Source organism: Equus asinus, chromosome 2, assembly GCF_041296235.1.
Source record: "Equus asinus isolate D_3611 breed Donkey chromosome 2, EquAss-T2T_v2, whole genome shotgun sequence".
Lineage (NCBI taxonomy): Eukaryota > Metazoa > Chordata > Mammalia > Perissodactyla > Equidae > Equus > Equus asinus.
This window is the reverse complement of record NC_091791.1, coordinates 127,088,328-127,108,733: the sequence shown is the minus strand read 5'-3', so window position 1 is coordinate 127,108,733 and position 20,406 is coordinate 127,088,328. Positions and strand designations below refer to the sequence as shown.

At 39.5% G+C, this 20,406-nt stretch overlaps 1 protein-coding gene across 1 annotated transcript in view; it reads left to right on the top strand.

Annotated features, from left to right (window-relative positions):
* Positions 1-3,573: 3,573 nt before the first annotated feature.
* The window catches only part of REC114 (REC114 meiotic recombination protein), an 88,092-nt gene continuing 71,259 nt past the window's right edge, over positions 3,574-20,406 (top strand). Inside the window, exon 1 of the mRNA XM_044764572.2 lies at positions 3,574-3,740. Coding sequence (XP_044620507.2) covers positions 3,582-3,740 — 159 coding nt within the window. The 5' untranslated portion in view covers positions 3,574-3,581. The remainder of the gene's footprint in view (positions 3,741-20,406) is intronic.

The window sequence follows — 20,406 nt, the reverse complement described above, 5'->3', positions numbered from 1 at the left end:
AAAAGGTTGGGCTGGCCCCGTGGCCGAGTGGTTAAGTTCGCGCACTCTGCGGCAGGCGGCCCAGTGTTTCTTTGGTTCGAATCCTGGGCGCGGACATGGCACTGCTCATCAAACCACGCTGAGGCAGCGTCCCACATGCCACAACTAGAAGGACCCACAACGAAGAATATACAACTATGTACTGGGGGGCTTTGGGGAGAAAAAGGAAAAAAATAAAATCTTTAAAAAAAAAAAAGAAAATGAAAAGGTAAGTCATAGAATGGGAAAAATGTTTTCAATCATATATCTGGCAAAAGATTTGAACAGACACCTCATAAAATAAGATACACAAATGGCCAGTAAGCCATTTGAAATGAGGCTTAACAGTATTCATTATCAGAAAAATGCAAATTAAAACCAAAATGAGATACCACTATATATCCACTAGAGTTGCTAAAACTAAAAGGACTTGACAATGCAAATGTCAGCAAGGATGACTGGAGCTCATATTTTGCTGTTAGGAGTACAAAATGGTACAACCACTATGGAGAACCCTTTGGTAGTTTTTTATAGGGTTAAACATGTATCTCTCTAGAACCCAGCAGTTCTACTTGTAGTTATATATTGAAGATAAGTGACGGCACACATTTACCAAAAAGACTGGTACAAAAATGCTCATCATAGCTTAAAAAGAACAAATAGAAAACAACCCAAATGTCCATCAACAGGTGAAGAACAAACAAATTGTGATATAATCATCAATAGAATGCTATTTAGCACTAAAAAGGAATAAACTGCTGATATACACAACACAGATAAAGATAAAAGACAAAATTACACTGAGCAAAAGAAGCAGATATAAAGGAGTACATTCTGTATAGTTTTATATACATTAAGTCCAGGAACAGGAAAGTTAAGCTATGGTGATAAAACTCAGACCAATGGTTGCCCTTGGGTGTTGGGGAGTGACCGGAAGGAGGCACTCCTACAAGAACTGAGGGCTTTCGGAAATGTTCTATATCTTGTTTTGGATGGTTTTGATGTGAGTGTATATAGGTGTTAAAATTTGCCTAATTGAACATGTAAGATCTGTGTTTTTTTAATGTATAAAATTATACCTTAATAAATATTACACATTTATGTTTACAAAAGAAAACACAATGGCCATAGGAAAAACACAGAGTAATCTGCTCAATGTTCTGCTCTCCACCACCCTCCCACCCCCCCCACCCCCCACTGTAAGCTTCAAGAGTGCAGAAGTCACATCTGTTTTATTCTCTACTGTATCCTCAGCACCTAGTACAGCATCTGGGACCTCTTGAATGCTCAAGTCACATTTGTTAATATCGTAGGTTTTTAAGAGCTTCTGTGCATTGAGCTGTGGCTTTATCGTATCTCCCTTCACAGATAGGATCTGTTCTTGGCAGACACTGGTGGCCCCAGAAGCTTGAGCACAGGTGCATTGTCTAGGAAGAGAGCTTACAGGTGGGAACCCAGCAGGGCCCTGGGTGTCCTTGGGCACTGACAGGGTCCCAACTGTGAGCACCATCTGCTCCTGTGAAGGGTGTCTGACAGCATCCGCAGCCCTGGACCTGGAAGGTGAGCGCCTCTGAGACTGAATGTCAGGCTCCCATTCCCATCCTCCTGCCTATAGGGAGCCCACAGGAAGTCACTTTAACTCTGCAAATAGACAGTACCAACTTGGGTACTGCTTTGTAATTTACCAAGTATTTTCCAACATATGATCTTATTTTATCCTCCCTATGACCCTGTAAGGCAGATATTTACTAATCCTATTTTACAGGGAAGTTAAGTGACTTCCCCAAGGTCACACAGCTGGCAAGTGGCGGAACTGGGATTCAAACCAAGTTTCTAACCATTTACTATTATATTAAATATAGTACTGCTATATCATTTAAGAACCTTCAGAAGCATTTTCTGAAATTTGACCCCTTCAAGCTCTACTGGACTAATGGAAAGATAAGTAACAAATATCCCTTGCTTTGAATGCAAGTTACTCTATATGCCCCTGAAAGATTAGCCTGCCTGGCCACCATTATGGTAGTGTCATTCCCAAATGCAAATTTTCCACGCTCCTCACCACCTACCAAGTAAAATTCACTCTCCTTAGCTGCTGTTTAGTGCTCTTCTACCCAACTCACCTTTGTGTCCTCAACTTCCTTAAAAAACTTAGCATTCTGGCTGGTTATGTCACTATCCTCATCTCTGCAACTTTGCTCCTCAACTTGCCCTCCATACCGAATACCAATTTCTTCCATCTTCCCTTGGGAAACTTTTGCTTACACTTCAAGTTAGGACTGAAATGCCGCTGCCATTCCTGTTGGTAGATTTTTTACTTCAGCTGAATCCTTAAAGCATATGGTTTGTACATTTCCCACGGCATTAACTGTCAGATATCATGCCTCTCTGTCTTTGTATTCCTTATTAGATCCCGAGGTCCTAGAAGTCTAGATGCATGCCTTCCCCATTTCTGTAACCCCTATGATGACTAGCATAACTACAGGCTGTAGATATTTAATCTATGTTTTGTCAAGTGAATAAATTACCTCCTACTCAACCATTATCCATGCATTTAATACTCTTTGACGTGCATGGTTTTAAAAATTGTTTGCATTATAACTGTATTTTATGTGTTTGGTTAACATAGGCTCCATCCATATACGTTACTTCTGATCTGACAGATTGGACGATAGCTAAATTCTTTGCAAGTAAGGTGGACACATGGAGAGACTGTGAAGTACAGAGTTCTACTCTGGCTGTGTTACCTTTGGACAAATCGCTTCTACACTCGGGACCTCATTTTGCCGCCATCTTTTCAATGGGGGTTATAATCTCTGTTTCGCTTCTTTAATTCACCACAAAGTTGTCAGGAGGACAAATGGAATAACAGATGTCGAAGTGCTTTGCTGACTGAAAATTCCCTAGACTTGTCATTTAGTTGTACCTGCAGTCGGATTGAGGCACACCTTTTATTGCCGGCAGCCCCCCACCCATTTGTTCCTCTCTTTTAGAGAAAACTTGACCGTCCGGAGGGAGTATGTCCAGGCGGTCACAGGACGATGAGGAAATAACCCTATTTCCTGAATGGCGGGTTGAAATGGGGCTGTGTTGCCGAGGGTTTGTGGCGAGCGCAGGGATGCCGTTATCTGAAAGCCTGCTGTGAGGAGGGGAAACACACTTGTCCAGGCAGCCTCAGAGAGCCGGCCTAGCCCGAGTGTGGAAGTTACAGGGAGTCAGCCAGTTTTCAGAACTGTCTCGGTCAGAGCAGCGGGACGATGACATGGGCGGCCTAGGGGAAGGTGAGGGCCCGAACGCTACCGAGGCAACACCAACTACCGTTGATAAGTGTCACAGCCCCACTTCCAGGTGGAAGTTACTGTCTCCACTTAGCCCACCAAGAAGAAAAGGCTCCCAAACTCCAGAGCGAGGCCCGCAACCCGGGGAGCCCCCTGCAGGCGTCTTCGGGGCCTGTCCCTTGGCTTCCGCTCGAGGGGCGGGGGCCTTGGGCCACTTCGCTTCCTGATTGGTTAGCTGCGCCCGATTGGCAGGCCCCCGTCGCTGCGCATGCCGGGAACCCCAAGATGGCGGAGGCGGGAAAAGAGCAGGCGGGCTTGGGCCTCCCGGGAGGAGGTGCGGCACAGTGGCCTCTGCAGCGCTATGGCCGCTTCATTCCCTCAGGCGCTGGAGAGTCGCCCGGGCCTGGCCTGGAACCTGGGACAGCCTCTTCTCTCACGTGGAAGGTGAGGCCTGAGGGTGGGAAAGGCCTCGAGGTGCTCATCCCTGCAGGGAGGGAGAGAGGACTGGGGCCAGCTGCCGCACAAGGCCTGGACCTCGAAGGCCACGTGGGCAGGAAGAGGGGACGCCGAGGGACTGAAGGGAATAGATAGCCAACAGTTATCATAGGAAATATGTATGTGTATATGACATGGTTGGAACCCAGTACATTCTCAAAATAATTATACAAGGGAGTAGTAAACTTCATATATTCAACAGATATTTATTGAGCATCAGCTATGTGTGAGGTTTTATTGAGGGTGCTGGGGATACATCAGTGAACAATATATAAACAGTCCCTACCTTCATTTATGTTTTTAATCTAGTGGGGGACATAATATTTATCCAAATTTATCCATGCATAATTATGTAAACCAGTTCCACGTCCCTTAAGTGGAAGGGATGGTTGGATAGTCCATATCCAAGTTGTCGTGCTGTAGTCAGGCGCACACACGTGGAAGAAGGGCTAAATTTGAATCCTAGCTTTGCCACTGGATTTCTGTCACCTTGGTTAAGTTACTTATCCTCTCTGTACCTTATTTACCTCAAAGTAGAGATAATAATAGTACCTATTTCATTGGGTGGTTGTGAACATTGCATGAATTAATATATAAAAATCACCTAAAACAGTACCTCATATAAAGTTTTATTATTTTTTTGTCCTGGTGGTATGTTTTAACGCTATGAGTTGCTAGTCATTGGTTCCTTTTGGTCTGGTTTGACTGTGGATGTGGACGTGCATGTGTATGTTGGTGTGGTTCGGGCAGCAGTGGGTAGGAGAAGCGTCAAAGAAGGAACAGATATTCCAGGTAGAGGATGTGACACGTGCAAAGGCTCTGCACCTGGAAAAACCTCAGCATGTGTAATGTACAGAGAAAAAGAGTAAGACTGGTGCTTAGAGAACAAAGGAGCCATAGCATGAGATGAGTTTGTCCTGAGAGGCAGGCAGGTGCCTTGTGAACGTTGTCCTAAAACCAATAGGACTCCACCAAAGGGTTTTAAGTAGCAGCATTTTTGTCTTTGAAGGATCACTTGTTGAAGAGTGGAGATGGAATTGGAGGGGAATATGAGTAGATTCAGGAAGATCACTTAGAATGCTATTGCAGTGTGGTAGGCAAGAGATGATAATGACTTGGACCTGAGGGCAGGGAGTTGGGGGAGGATGGCAGCAGAGATGGGGAAACTTGGTGTATTAAAGCTATATTTTGGAAGCCAAAATGACAGGACTCAGAGATTGATTGGATATGAATGGTGAGAGTCAAGGACTGCTGGGTTTCTAGCAGGAGCAACTGAGTAGATGGTTGGCAATAGGAAACATTGGAGGAGGGACAGTAAAGGAAAGACGCCAATACTTCAGTTTGGGGTGGAAATGTGTTTAAATGTGTTTATGAAGCAATACTTCAGTTTGGGGTGGAAATGTGTTTAAATGTGTTTATGAAGCATCCAAGTGGAGATGTTGAATAGGTACTTGGATATACTGGTTTAGACTCAGAAGAAAGATCTGGACTGGAGATGTAAATGTGTTACCAGCATGAAGGTGGGTCATCAGCATGTAGGTGATACTGATAGTTAGGAGATTATATGAGATTCTAGATAGTCCAACAGTTGTAGGTCAGGTAGAGGGGACAGAGTCCCTAAAGAAGATTGACAAGGGCCAGAGAGTTGGAAGGCACCCAGGAGAAAGCAGGTCCATCAAAGCTACAGAAAGTCATTTCAAGAGGGAGGGAACAATTAACTTTGTTGAATGATGCCGCAAAGTGAAGAAAAATGATGACTAAGGCATGTACATTGAATTTAGCAACATGAAGGTCCTTTCAGTCTTTACCAAGAGAAGTTTCAGTGGAGTCAACAGGGTGGAAGCCAGATGGGGGTTGAAGAGGGACTGGTAGGTGAGGAAGTGGAGCCAAAGTGCATGGACAGTTCTTTTGAGAGACTTGACTGTGAATGTGAGGATGGGGCATAATGAATTGTTCACCAAATTCTAGAATATTAGAGCTAGGGGTGCTACTTAAAGCTTGAAATCAATATGTCTAGGACCATAAAAGAGGCATTGAATACCTGGTTTACTCATGGAACCCTGTATCCTGAGAAATTGTATAGGTTGCAAATGCAAAATGGGTGAATACAGAGTTAAACTGAAGGATGACTGATGTATAACAGGATCTTATAAAAAACTGGGGATGTTTGAGGACATATTTAATTTTTGAGACAGCCCAACGGGTTCCTTGATAGCTTCTCTTAACACCCTTTGAACCCTCTCTCCCAAGGCATGGGTGTTGGGTACATTGACTCGGATGCAGCCAGGTAGCTCTTAGATTCTTTTGCTGCAACCCAGAGGCCATAGATGTTTGACCATTCTAAGGAGTTGATTGTTATTAAAAATTTTTTCCCTTCTCTTTGCAAAGTTCTTCACAATAGCTTATAAGGATTGTCACTTTTCAAATGTTTGGCATGAATCCCTGGCTACAGTGACAAGAGATGAGGTTGGCTTTTGCAGTGCTTTTGAAGACTGAACATTTGTACCTTCTTTTGAATCTGTACCGAACCATCCTACCTGCTGTGATCAGTTTCAACCTAGGTCTGTCATTTTTTGGGGGGAAAAGCCAAAGAAAAAACAAAATTTGTTCTATTTTATGTGCAGTGTGACTATTGTGCAATAGTAATAATAAAAGATGAGCCATCTAAAGAACTGCACTAAGTCCCATGTGAATTTCTTATTTTATGTGGTATCTGTGGTAAAAAAATATGTTAGGGAAAGCATAGAAACATATTATTGTGGAGGATAGAGTCATTCTGGTCATTTTTTCTCCAGGGAACTTTCAAGTGAAACCTATTTTGAGTTTTTTCTTTTTCTTCTGAAATCGTGGTGAGAATCTGATCTCCTAGTACTGTTCTATATAGTTGTTTAATTACAGAGAAGACTTTTGTCACAATAGCCACATGCTAAAGCAAAAAAAATGTCATCTCAAGAGAGAAAATGAATAAGTACAAGACTTGTAAGACTTGAAGTCATAGTTGAGAGGTAAGGTCAAGTCTGAGAAGTATTATATATATAGAATATCTAATATATAAATTTATATTGATTTGGTTTGTCTGAATTGAGTTATTCTTACAAAAAGTCACTATCTGGAGATAAATTAACCATAGTTTGGAAGCAAATAAACTTTTTGTAACACTGTAAAACAATGTTAAAAAAATCAACAGTTTAGAACTGTGCTATTCAGACTTCAGTATACATAGAAATCACTTGAGGATTGGTTTTTTTATGCAAATTCTGATTCAGAAGGTCTGGTGTGGGGAGTGAAATTCTGTAGTTCTAACAAGCTTCTGGGTGATTCTGATGCTATTGATTCTAGGACCACACTTTGAGAGGCAAAGGTTCAGACGACCTTGAATGAAATGAGCTGCCATAGTAAAATTAATAAAATGAATTTATGGAGTCATGAGGTAAGACAGTCAGATTCACAATGAATATGCAAACATTTTATTAATAGGGTTAATATTTAAACCATCTGTCATTTAAGTGGAATGAGCAAATGAAATACAAACTTGAACTTGATTTTAATTCCTTACATCTGTTAGCCCAGCCTTTCTGAAAAGATTATCATAATAACAGATTGGTCCGTTTTATGTATTTTATGTCTGGATATAATTTAGTCTTCTAATTTGAGAATAATTTTGAAAGGTGATGTTAATTGCAGGTTGTTTTAAATTAAAGTTTTACCACATTTTTCAGATTCCAAGGATGTCTCAGATATGCCCTAATTGGTTGAACCTGACAACTTCTTATTTTTTCCTTTCAAAGGGGAAAAAAAGTCATCCTTTAATTTTTAGAGGAGGAACTTAAAATAATTGTCCTACTTAGAAATTAAGAAATAGAATATGAAGTTTGTACTTGGAATTAACTTTTAAATGTGAATTCAATATAAGATATATTTTGGGTCCTCTTAACTGTCCTTTTTTTCTTTGTACTCCTAGTGCCTGCATATTATGTAGCGTATGATAGATGCTCAGTAAATATTTGACCAGACGTGTGGTAACTTCTCTGAACTTTTCTTAAGATAATTAGTGATAATTATGACATGATAGCCACTATTTGTTAAGTGTTTTTTTTGGTTTATTTCTTACAGCAGTCCTATGAAGCAAACATTATTATACCCATTTTATAGATAAGTGAACTAAAATTTAGAGAGGTTCAATGGCTTGCCCAGGAACACAGAGATAATAAGTGAGAAAAAAGAATTCAGACCCTGGTTTTCCTGTTTCCAGAGCTTGTGATTTTTAACTACTATGCCGTTTGTCTTAGAAGTGTTAATATTTCATGTGGGGAATAGCAGTTCAGTTATGTGGATGAGGAATTTTGAGATTAATACACAGGGTGAAAATAATAAAAAATGACAGTTTTTTAAAAGGATAATTTAAGATTTAATAAAACCCCAAGAAAATTATTTGTTAGACCAGTAGTTCTTTGCATGCCTGGTAATTTTTGATTGGATGCCTGATGTTGTGCATTTTACCATGTAGGGCGTAGGATATTTTTATACTCCTATAATATTCTGGAGCTTTTTTTCTGCGATAAGTTATCTGGAAACAGTTTGATCCTTTCAAGTCTTGCTTTTAAGCTTTGTCAGGTGGGACCGGAGCAGATTGTTCTAGCTAATTTTTTCCCTCTCCCGAGGCAAAACTCTTCAGAGTACTCTACCCAGTATCCTGTAAATGATGATGCTTTTCAGTCTGCCTGATGAGAACAGCACTCTTCCCTGCCCTGTGTGAGCTCTCGGGATTGTTCCCTTCAATCCGTTCCGGTGGTTCTTTGCCCAGCCTCCAGCAGTTGCTCACACACACATGCTGAAGATGTGAGGACAAGTCTCTGCAGGAGGCAGGAGTGCTTTCTCTGGGCAGCTCTCTCCTCTCTGGGATCCTGTCCTGCCAGCTGGCCGCACGGACCTCCCTGGACTCGCAGCTCAGGGACACCTCGCCAGCTTCTGCCGGGGCTCCTCCTCCTTGCACTTCAGCCTGGACACTTTCTACGAGAAGTAATCTGGGCCAGCAGTAAGGCTCGCCTCCCTTGTGCCCTGTTATTTCTCAGGAATCATGTCCTTTATTACCTGATAGCCAGTGTCTTGAAAACTGTTGTTTCCTCTAATTTGTCCAGTTTTTTAGTTGTTTCAGGCAGGAGATAAATTCAGTCCCTGTTACTTTTTCTTGGCCAGAAGTGGAAGTCCATAGTGGGTCATTTGATTCGGTTCCACTTTGTGTTTTTCCACTTCAGTTCATTAATTCAACAGAATGTTATTAAATTATGTACTGGGCACCTGGCATTCAGTTAGGTACTGGAGAGACTGTGGAACTATCCTTGTATTTCATCACAATCTTAAAATATTGGGGCACTTGAGCCCAGGATTACAAGAATGGTGGGACCCTATCACTAGAGAAGTGTTTCTCAAGGTATAGTGGGCAGACTGTCAACAGTCTCTTGGGGTGCTTGTTGAAAATGCAGGTGCATGGTTCCTGCACAAAACCTAGTGAATCGAATCTCTGGGGGCACTCTCTTGGTGAGTCTATGTGTTGTAATCCATCCTCTTGCCCCAATTCTGAGGGAAAGGTGGGCAGGAGGGAACCATTCACAAAGTAATACTGATACTATATCGTGCTTTACAATTTATGGAGTATTTTCACGTATCTTCCCATTTGATTCTCACAACTCTTTAGATCTTCTTACAATTTTATAGATAAGAAGCTGAAGGCTGGCTAAGTTAAATAGCTTACCAGAAGTTTACATAGGAAGTGGAAGAACTGATTTTAAAACTCAGGTCTTCCTCAAGCCAGTTCTCATCCACTGCTACTTCTTACACTGGTATCTTCTCTTATGAAGATGTAGGGATGTCATCAAGATTTATTCTTTGATGCAGCTTGCTTCTTTTGAAGAGTTAGGTTATATTTTGCATTAATTAGGACTAAGATTGGCTCTAAGGGACAGAAAATGTGAAATAATAGTGGATTAAATAAGGTGAAAGTTTATTCCCCACATAAAAGTACAGGGCTGGTATGACACTCCACAGTGTCAGGAACTGAGGACCTCCTATTTTGTTCCTCTGTCATGTGTGGCCATAGTCTCTTAGTCCAAGATAGAATTGATATTCTAGACAATTTGGTGGAGGAAGGGATGAAGAAGTGGATAAAGTATACACTCCTGCTCTTAAGGAAAGAAATTTTCTCTTAAAGAAATTTTCCGTAAGTTGCCCCATGACACTTCCTCCTATAGCAAAATGGCCAGAACCTAGACCTTTGCCTGTCCTACCTGCATGGACAGCTGGCAAATGTAGTCTCTATCCCATGAGGTCATGTGTCCAGCTAAACAAGAGAGAGTCTGTTACCATATGAGAAGGAAAATGGGTGTTAGAGAACAACTGGAAGCCTGCCACGCACGTCTTCCTTCTGAATCTGGAGACTGCTAAGAAATGAAGGCTTATCCTGGGGTTCCTTGTTGAAACTAAAAAGGCATTTTCTAATAAGAATAGCAGCAACCAAAAAACCTCTTATTTAGTGCCTAATTACCTAGAAGACTGCTTGGCACATGCCCCCAAAATGTTTATTGAATGAATGAATCAAGGCCAGGAATTCTGTTAAGCATCTGATCTGACATTATATCATTTAGTCTTTCTGATGATCCTACAAGGTAGTTATTATTTTTATTTTATAGATGGGAAAATTAGGTATATTTGATCCTAGGTCTGTCTGATTCCAGATAACGTCTTTTATAAAGTAGTCATTAGTGTTGTTCACAAAATATACTCAGATTGCGTATGCCTAGCGTCTTCAAGTTAAGTGTGCCATGTGACTGGTTTTGGACAATAAAATGTGAGCAGAACTGACCCATGTCATGGGCAGAAGCTTTAAGAGCCAGTGCATCATTCTCATCTTCTTTCCTTTTGCTACAGCGTTGCAGATATCAGTCGCCATGTCAGCCTAGGTCCGATAGTGAGAATGATAGGCAGTGTGAGGTAGAATGTGCAGACAGGTAGAGTCAGGATGGATAGGTAGTGTAAGTGAGAAAGAAATCTTTGCTTTTGGGGGTTGTTAATTTCTACAGCATACTCTAGCCCATACCTGACTGATAGATACAGAAATAATTTTTACAATTTTATAATTTTAGTTATGTTTAATTGAATTGTATGTCACATACATTGTAGATTGCTTAGGCTTTTGAGGAAGAATCTTCTAACTGATATTCTAAATTCTTTTTCTGTGACAAAATCATTACTTCTTTGAAAGTACCAGTTTATAAATACATATTTCCAAGTTGAAACCAGTCTTTTTTCTCCTTCAATAAATAAAAGCTTAATTTTATTGTGTAACAGACATAATTTTCATAGAGGCCATGGCTTGTTGGTATAATATGATTTAAGGTAGAATTTATCTGGACAAATAGAGTGAAGATCTTTCTTTTTTGGCTTGTGGATGAAGAGGTCTAAGAAGTTAGTTTAAAATGAGGCCCAAGAGTATTAAAATTCATTCATGTTTAGGATTTGTTCTCCACCTACTATGCCAGAACTATGCAGGGCTGTTTAAAGATGATTAAGCTGTGGCAGGCGTCCCACATATAAAGTGGAGGAAGATGGGCATGGATGTTAGCTCAGGGCCAGTCTTCCTCAGCAAAAAGAGGAGGATTGGCAGCAGATGTTAGCTTAGGGCTAATCTTCCTCAAAAAAAAAAAATTAAAGATGATTAAGGCATCACCACTGAAAGAGCTAGCCAAATAAGCTCAAGGACCTGCTCATTTGGAATATAGGGTTCCTTTCTCCTCACAAATGACAGCATGGCATCCGAGAAGCAAGTTAAGGTGTTTCTTTACCTCAGATTTAGAAATACAGTTTGGATTTTGGAAGTGTCATGAGTTTAAATGAGCCTTGTTTATGAATGAATAGAAGATAGTGCCTATGAAGATAGCAAAGGCGAGTGTGAGGATTGCGGAGACCTAGGACAGGTATGGCAATGGGAGGTACTTTCTGATATACTTGGTGACTTTTTTTTTTGCTGAGGAAGAGTAGCCCTGAGCTAACATCCGTGGCAATCTTCTTCCTTTTTTTTTTTTTTTGGTTGAGGAAGATTGGCCCTTAGCTAACATCTGTTGCCAGTCTCCTTCTTTTGCTTGAGGAAGATTGTTGCTGAGCTAACATCTGTGCTAGTCTTACTCTATTTTGCATGTGGGATGCCACCACAGTATGGCTTCATGAGTGGTGTGTAGATCCACGCCTAGGATCCAAACCCACAAACCCTAGGCCACCAAACGACTGTGCCACTGGGCTGGCCCCATTCCTCCACTTTTTTATATGTGGGTCGCTGCCAAGCAAGGCTGATGAGTGGTGTAGGTCTGTGCCTGGGATCCGAACCCATGAATGTGGGCTGCCAAAGCAGAGCGTGCCAAACTTAACCACTACGCCAAGGGGCTGGGCCCATCCTTGGTGATTGTTATAGGATTTATTAGTTTGGGAAATTTTTTAAAGGATTTTTTAAACATAGTATTGGAGATATGTCCTAGAACTGTTTTATGGAAAGAACAGTAAGCAGAGGGATCTTGATCTGTAATTTCAAAGACATACAGAACTTATTCCTCAGTTGCATGAAAGATGTTTTGAGTAAATATGTTCTGCTTATGGCTGCTAATCAAGGTTAACTCTGGTAGCTCGGCTTAAAGGGACTGGGTAATTTCATGATCATTAATCTTGTTCTTAGGGATATATGATAAAAGAAGAGGAATCACATCTCATGCCTTGATGCATGAGATAATTTTTTAGTTTCTAAAGAAACATGTTCCTCAGGTACATGTCATTCCTCTTTTTTTGGTCTAATTGTTACACTCTTGTAATTGTGTTTACTATTGTTATTGAAAAAATTTTTCATTTTTGTGAAACACCAAAAACAAAATACTGAATTTTACAGTTTAGTAATAGGTATGTAGCAAGGCCATTTCATTAGCATAATATACTTTTCAAGTTTGTTGAAATAATTTACGAGTCTCTTTAGCTATCGAGAGTCAGTGGGGAGGCAGCTGATAGCCTACTTAGCAATTTCACACATTTTCCATATTTTGTAATGCATAAATCAGCAGTTTGGGCCAATATATAGAGCTGTGACACTTTCTGAGGGGTCTTAAAAGCAGAAAACAAAACTATTAATCAAGTACATAATTTTTTTTTTTTGAGGAGGATTACCTCTGAGCTAACATCTACTGCCAATCCTCCTCTTTCTTCTGAGGAGGACTGGCCCTGAGCTAACATCCCTGCCCATCTTCCTCTACTTTATATGTGGGACGCCTACCACAGCATGGCTTGCCAAGCAGTGCCACGTCCACACCCAGGATCCAAACCGGCGAACCCCGGGCCGCTGAAGTGGAATGTGCAAACTTAACTGCTGTGTCACTGGACCAGCCCCTCAAGTACATAATTTAATTTGTCACATCTGATGAGTAACACTATTTTACCCTTTCATGTAGATATAATTTAAGGTAAGTACACTTGAAATAGTTTTCTGTATTTTCATTTGACTTTTTTCTGTTTAATTTTAGGTTAGTCTTATAGTACAGTCTTGCACAAATGCGTACAGAGAAAATGTGAGAAGACTGATTTAACCTGTATATAAGCTATGCCTGAAAAGCCGGCGTGTGATAGACAGGCTCTGTATCTCAGTGTGTGCTAGCTACTGTGTGGATGGCAAAATACCACAACAGACAGAGGTCGAGTTAATGTAAATCTTCTTTTTCCCCCAGTATTATTAAGATATAGTTGACATATAACATTGTATACGTTTAAGGTGTATAACATAATGATTTGATATATGTATATATTGCAAAATGGTTACCACGATAAGTTGAGTTAACATCCATCACCTCACATAGTCACAAATTTTTTTTCCTTGTGGTAAGAACTTTTAAGATCTACTCTCTTGGTAACTTTCAAATATACAATACAGTATTGTTAAACTATAGTCATCATGTTGTACATTACATCTCCAGAACTTATTTATCTTATAACTGGAAGTTTGTACCTTTTGATCACCTTCGCCCATTTTGCCCATCCCCCACCTCTGGTAAGCACTCTGTTTCTTTGAGTTTGGTTTTTTTATATTCTACGTATAAGTGAGATCATACAGTATTTGTCTTTCTTTGTCTGACTTATTTCACTTAGCATAATGCCCTCAAGTTTCATCCATGTTGTTGCAAATGGTAGGATTTCCTTGTTTTCTATGGCTGAATAAAATTCTTGTGTAAATCTATATGTACCACATTTTCTTTATCTATTCATCTGTCAGAGGACACCTAAGTTGTTTCCATGTCTTAGTTATTGTAAATAATGCTGCAGTGAACATGGAGGTGCAGATAACTCTTCGAAGTAGTGATTTCATTTCCTTTGTATGTATACCCAGAAGTGGAATTGCTGAATCATATGGTAGTTCTATTTTTAATTTTTGAGAATTCTCCATACTGTTTTCCATAGTGGCTGCACCATGTTACATCCCCACCAATAGTGCACAAGGATTCCCTTTTCTCCACATCCTCATCAACACTTGTTATCGCTTGTCTTTTTGATAGTAGCCATTCTAACAGGTGTGAGGTTATATCTCGTTGTGGTTTTGATTTGCATTTCCCTGATGATTAGTGATTTGGGCACCTTTTCATGTACCTGTTGGCCAGCTGTATGTCTTTTTTGGAAAAATGTCTTTTCAGGTCCTTTGTCCATTTTTTAAATTGGATTATTTGCTTTTTTGCTATTGATTGTATGAGTTCCTTATATATTTTGGATATAACCCCTTGTCAGATGTGTGGTTTGCAGATATTTTCTCCCATTCCCTAGGTTGCCTTTTCATCTTGTTGATTGTTTCTTTTGCTGTGTAGAAGCTTTTTAGTTTGAGGTAGTCCCACCTGTTTGTTTTTGCTTTTGTTGTTTGTGCTTTAGGTGTCATATCTAAAAAATCATTGCCAAGACCAATGTCAAGGAGTTTTTTCCCTATGTTTTCTTCTAGGAGTTTCATGGTTTCAGGTGTAGGGGAGGAAGACAATTCCTTTACCCTATCGGTTCTTCTGGCTGGTCTAAGAATCAAATTGACGTGAGACAGAATAACAGGAGAAAATCAAACACAGTTTAATAACGTGTATACATGGGAGAAACCCAGGAAAGCCAAGTAACTCGCCAGAATGGCCAAAGCCCCCACCATAAATACCATCTTCAGCTAAAGACAAAGGAGGATGTTGGGGTAGTGGTTTGGGGCTTCAAAGGGGAGGAAGGCAATTCACATGGAGATGGGAAAGCAAACGTTTGGTAGACAGAACTTTGGTAAGAATGGGCTTAGCAAGGACTCTCACAGTCTACTGATACCCAGAGTTATCTATGGGGATGGCCTGTCCTAGGAACAGGCCTTCTATCTTAAATTCTTTTAGGCAGTTAGGGGGAAGGCCAAAGTTTCTTTTAAAGTCTTTCGTTCCTAGAAATAAGCCAAGAGACACATTTGGAGTAGCCGATTCTGATCTCCCACACACGCCTTACATTTGAGTCTTTAATCCATTTTGAGCTATTTTTTTGTTAGTGGTGTAAGGTAGGTGTCTAGTTTCATTCTTTTGCATGTGAAATCCGCTTTTCCCAGCACCATTATGGAAGAGACTGTCTTTTCTCCATTCAGTATTCTTGGCTCCCTTGTCAGATTTTAGTTGACTGTTTATGCATGGGTTTATTTCTGGGTTCTCTATTCTGTTTTACTGGTCTATGTGGCTGTTTTATGCCAGTACCATAATACTGTTTTGATGATGTAAATCTTAAGTCACATTTAGGCTAGCAACTAGAATTAAGAGAAGATGTGAATGTGATATGTTCTGACACCTGAAAATTACTGTCTTTTTCTGTGATGACTTGGTCATTAGAGATAACATTTTTCTTTAAGCTTTTCGTATTGTGCTAATGTGAACAGTCAGTAAAATGCTAAATTATCACTCATTAAAAATATTTCCGAAGAGCCAGAATTAAGCAATTTTTTTTCCTCAGATACCTGGATTATGTTAGGCATTATGATATTTGGAATCTCTCTGTAGAGTTAGGACATTACATGTAGTATCCTTGTCCTTTGTAGTAGCTGAATGCCTTCCTTAACCTTGCTTCTACCTACTCAACAAAGGACATGGAAGCCTCTTGTAAAACTTTTTATTATAAAGAATTTCAAGCATAATCGAAGGTAGACAGAATGGTATAGTAAACCCACGTGTACGTATCACCCAGCTCCAACAATTATCAACTCATGGCCAGTCTGGTTTCCTCTATGCTCTATCCACATCCATTGTGTTATTTTGGAGCACATCTCTGACATCATACCATTTCATCATAGTTATTTCGGTTCGTATCTCTAAAAGATAAGGACTTTAAAAAACATAATCATACTACAATTTTTACCCTACAAAACAATTCCTTAATATTATTAAATAGTACTCAATTTTCTAATAGTCTCATAAGTGTCATAATTCTTTTAAACAGGACCATACATTGTTTTTGGTATATCTTAATCTTTAGGTTTCTCCCCCATATGTTTCTCTGATCCCACCTCTCTCCCTTCCTTGCAATTTATTTGTTGAAAAAACTGAGTTCTACAGAGTTTCTGACACTATGGATTTTGCTGACTGCATGTCTGTGGTACAACTAATGTGATCCTTTATCTTCTGTATTGCTTGTGAATTGATAGTTGAATCTAGAGGCTTCATCAAGTTCAGGTTGTTTTATTTTATTTGATCTTTTGCAAGACTGCTTAAAAGGTGTTTTGGTTTTCTTCTCGTTAGAAGTTATGTAATGCCTATTTATCTCTCTCTTTGTGATGTTGCAGCTATTGATGCACAAGGCCTAGAGCTATTAATTAATTAGGAATTGCAAAATGTTCCTACTCTAATTTTATCTTTTTTCCTTCGTTTATTATCTGGAATTTTTTTTAAAGAGAAACTTCCTCGTATCCATTATAGTTTACCCGGTGGTTGGTTTGTATAGGAGAGGTAGGATAATGTGTGATTCTTTCCCTTCATTTACCTCTTACTAAAAAAAGTTCTCTAGAATCCTCCAGTGTTAGAGAATGCCTTTTTTTTTTTCAAACATTGAGACCGCTTAAGATCTTCTTCTATCCTTTCAATTCAGAAATTTTATCAGGATGCGTCTAGTTGTTGACCTTTATTTTCCCGCCATCAATGCCTGAAACTTGAACCATCTTCTGTATCATGTCTTTCTGCAGTTGTGGGATATTTCTTCCATTGTTTGTGTAATCATTGCCTTTTCTCAGTCTGTTTTCCCTTCCACTTTAGCTCCTGTCATTAACATTTGTTCTCCTGGATCTGAGTCTTTGCTGCACATTGTCTTGTACTACACGATTTCTTCCTCTTTGGAGTTTTGTTCTGTATGTCTGAACATTTTTCCAACTTGATCTTTCACACTGTTAATTTGGTCTTAACAGTGTCCATCCCATTGTTCAATTTAGCTATTGAATGTTTATATTTATAAAGCTTGTTTTTACCTCCAAGACTCTCCTTAAGTGTTTTTAATAATACTAATTATTATTTTTTCGTTCAAGCTGTTGTTGCTCTCCTCCAGCAGTTTTGTTCCACTAGGAGCCACCTGTTCTGGGTTTTCTGTTTGTTCTTCATGGCTTTAGCCCATTGGTATGTAGTCATTTTCCTGTATTTAATTTATGCCTCTTTCTACCCTTGGCGCTGAAGTCGAATGGTGGACACATACTGTTAAGTGGCGAGTGTTGGGAGGTGCATGGCTCAGTCCTCTGGGCCTACTGTAGAGGAGTAGGAAGGACTCAGCTGAGTAAGTTGTGCAGCTCCAGTGTGACTCCTTGGAGGCTAGGAGACCAGTAGGAATTTCAGAACACACAGGCTGGTTCTCTTGGCAACCCACCAATTTCTATAGCTCCCTCCCCAAAACTGTAGCATTCCTATTTTTGCCCTGGGGCTCCTTGCTCACGCTAGGGCCTCCTTTCTCCAGTAGGGGGAAAACATATCAGCTCTCTTTATCTGGATCCTAAGACTTCAACCCACCCTTCTGGCGCACTTGGATATTGATTTTAATAAGTACTCAAGAGAAGGTAATTGGTATTTGGATTGGATTTGGGAAGGGAAGACTGCAGGGATGCAATCAAACTACCATTTTTCCTGAAGCCCTTGGAAGTCTTAAATTAGACATTTTCAAACTGTATGAGCATGCTATAAAGACCTTTTAGGTGGAGGATTGCAACAAATATCTGAAAAATAGTCAGTGTGGAATTCCCAGATAGCTGGTTAACCCTCTCACGCCTTCAAGTCTTTGCTCAAGCCTCACCTTCTCAGTGATGCCTACCCTGACCACCCTATTCATATTGTAACTTTTATGCCCTATCTTCACGCTCCCATTGCCCTTCCCCTGCTTTATTTTTCCCCAGCTCCTAGCACCTTCTTATATACTAGATAATTACTTAGATGTTCTAGACACATCACTAAACATAATGACACCAGAATGGATAATTTTTTAACACTTTCCTCTCCTCCCCTAAATGATGAAAGTATTTTCACATTTCATAAATGAAATTATTCACTTATTATGCAGACAGTGAAAATTCTTTTGAGCTTCCTTATTATAATCATGCCAGTAAAATAAATAAGAAAAAGGAAATACACAATATAGAAGGCAGGAAAAAAGCACAACTATTTAGCTAGTTGTTGTTATATCTAGTTAACTGTTTGAACTTTGGTTACAGGCTGATACTTTATGTAATTAATTGCCCACTAACTAATAAGTGATTTAAAAAAAAATAAAACTCAAAATCTCCAAAGTACAGTTTAGGCAACTGCTGATAAAATTGCTGATATGTTTTACTCCCTTTTTCTTCCTTAGTTTGGAAACATTTAACACTTTAAAAAGAATAAATGTCAGTGTTAAAAGTATTATTCAAATTTAGTAAAATGTTGAGTGTGAACTAAAATTTGCACTTACCAAACAAAAATGTTCCATCTTGTTGCTTGCAGTCTGTTTCATTGTTTAAAATTTTAAATGCAAATATAAATACCGAAAGAGCCCGTATGATGACAGCATTGGAGTAATTCAAGTTCTGTTTCTTGATCTTTACAATCCCTGTGCTATCATTGTTTATTTTGAATCTGTGGTTTAAGTGCAGAAGAATGTAGTACCACAGGATTGAAGCGACCTGCGTCCTAGGAAAGGGTTGGAGACAACAACTCTGTGCTAAGCAAGCCGAAGTATATCAAAGCATTGTGAGCTACTCCTGAAACAAGTGTGTGTGGTTAAGTCTGCATTATGCAGGCCAACTTTATAACTGGGAGTTTTCCAAATGGACGTCTATGTAGAAAACAAAGTTTATTAAATAGAAGCTTATATACGTATTATTTAAACTCAGCAGTAACTGTGGCAATTGTTTAGAACTTAGACCGAAAAAAGTTTTTTTCAGGGGAGAGTATTTTATCAGTGCCTTTGATTAGAATTGCTGGCACATGGTGGTAATAAAAAGCAAACTGCTTTTTAGTCAGTTTGACTATTTTTTATAAATTCTCTACAAAGCATTCCCTTATTGCCTGCACGAGGGCTGACTGATCCCACCATCCCATCTTGAGTATGCCACTAATTAAATGTATTATCTGCTGTACCCTTGTTCTGCATCCCCATCCCGTGTTGGCTCTGTGAGGGCAGGAATCTTTGTTTTGTTTAATGATGTATCCCATCTAGAATAATGGTTGGCATCTAGTAGGTGCTCAATAAATATGTGTTGAATAAACAAATGAACAAATGATGCTCAGGGTTGGGGACATTCCTTTCTATGTCTTTTTCTTTCCCAAATATTTATAAGAGAGATCAGAATATAGTGGGTACTTCGTTAATGCTAACTGACTGACTTAAATGCTTGGTTTAAGATTTTTTCTTTGCATCCTTACATTCCCATATGAATTTTAGGACATGGACATCTTTGGAGGACCGTTATTCTGCCTACCTCAGCATCTTAATATTAAATCTTCTTATCCATGAACAAAGTATATCTCTCCCTATATTTACGTGTTCTTAAATTTCCGTCAATTTTCAGTGTGCAGATCTTTTATTTCTTTTGTCATATTTACCCCATTTCGTATTTTTTGATGCTATTGTAAATTTTGATGTTTTTAAAATTTAAAATTCCAGGCTGGCCTGGTGGCGCAGCGGTTAAGTTCACACGTTTCACTTCTTGGCGGCCCAGGGTTTGCTGGTTCAGATTCCGGGTGCAGACATGGCACTGCTTGGCAAGCCATGCTGTGGTAGGCGTCCCACATATAGAGTGGAGGAAGATGGGCACTGATGTTAGCTCAGGGCCAGTCTTCCTCAGCAAAAAGAGGAGGATTGGCAGTAGTTAGCTGAGGGCTAATCTTCCTCAAAAAAAATAAATTAAATAAATAAATAAAATAAAATTCCAATTGTTTTTTACTATCATGTATAATTTAGTTTTCGTTTGTGGATCTTGTATTCTACAACCTTTCTAAAATTAATTTATTCTGAGAAGGTTAATTGGATTTTCTACATATCATGATCATATTGTCTGTGAATTGACAGTTTTGCTTCTTCCTTTCCAACCTGGGTGCTTTTTCTT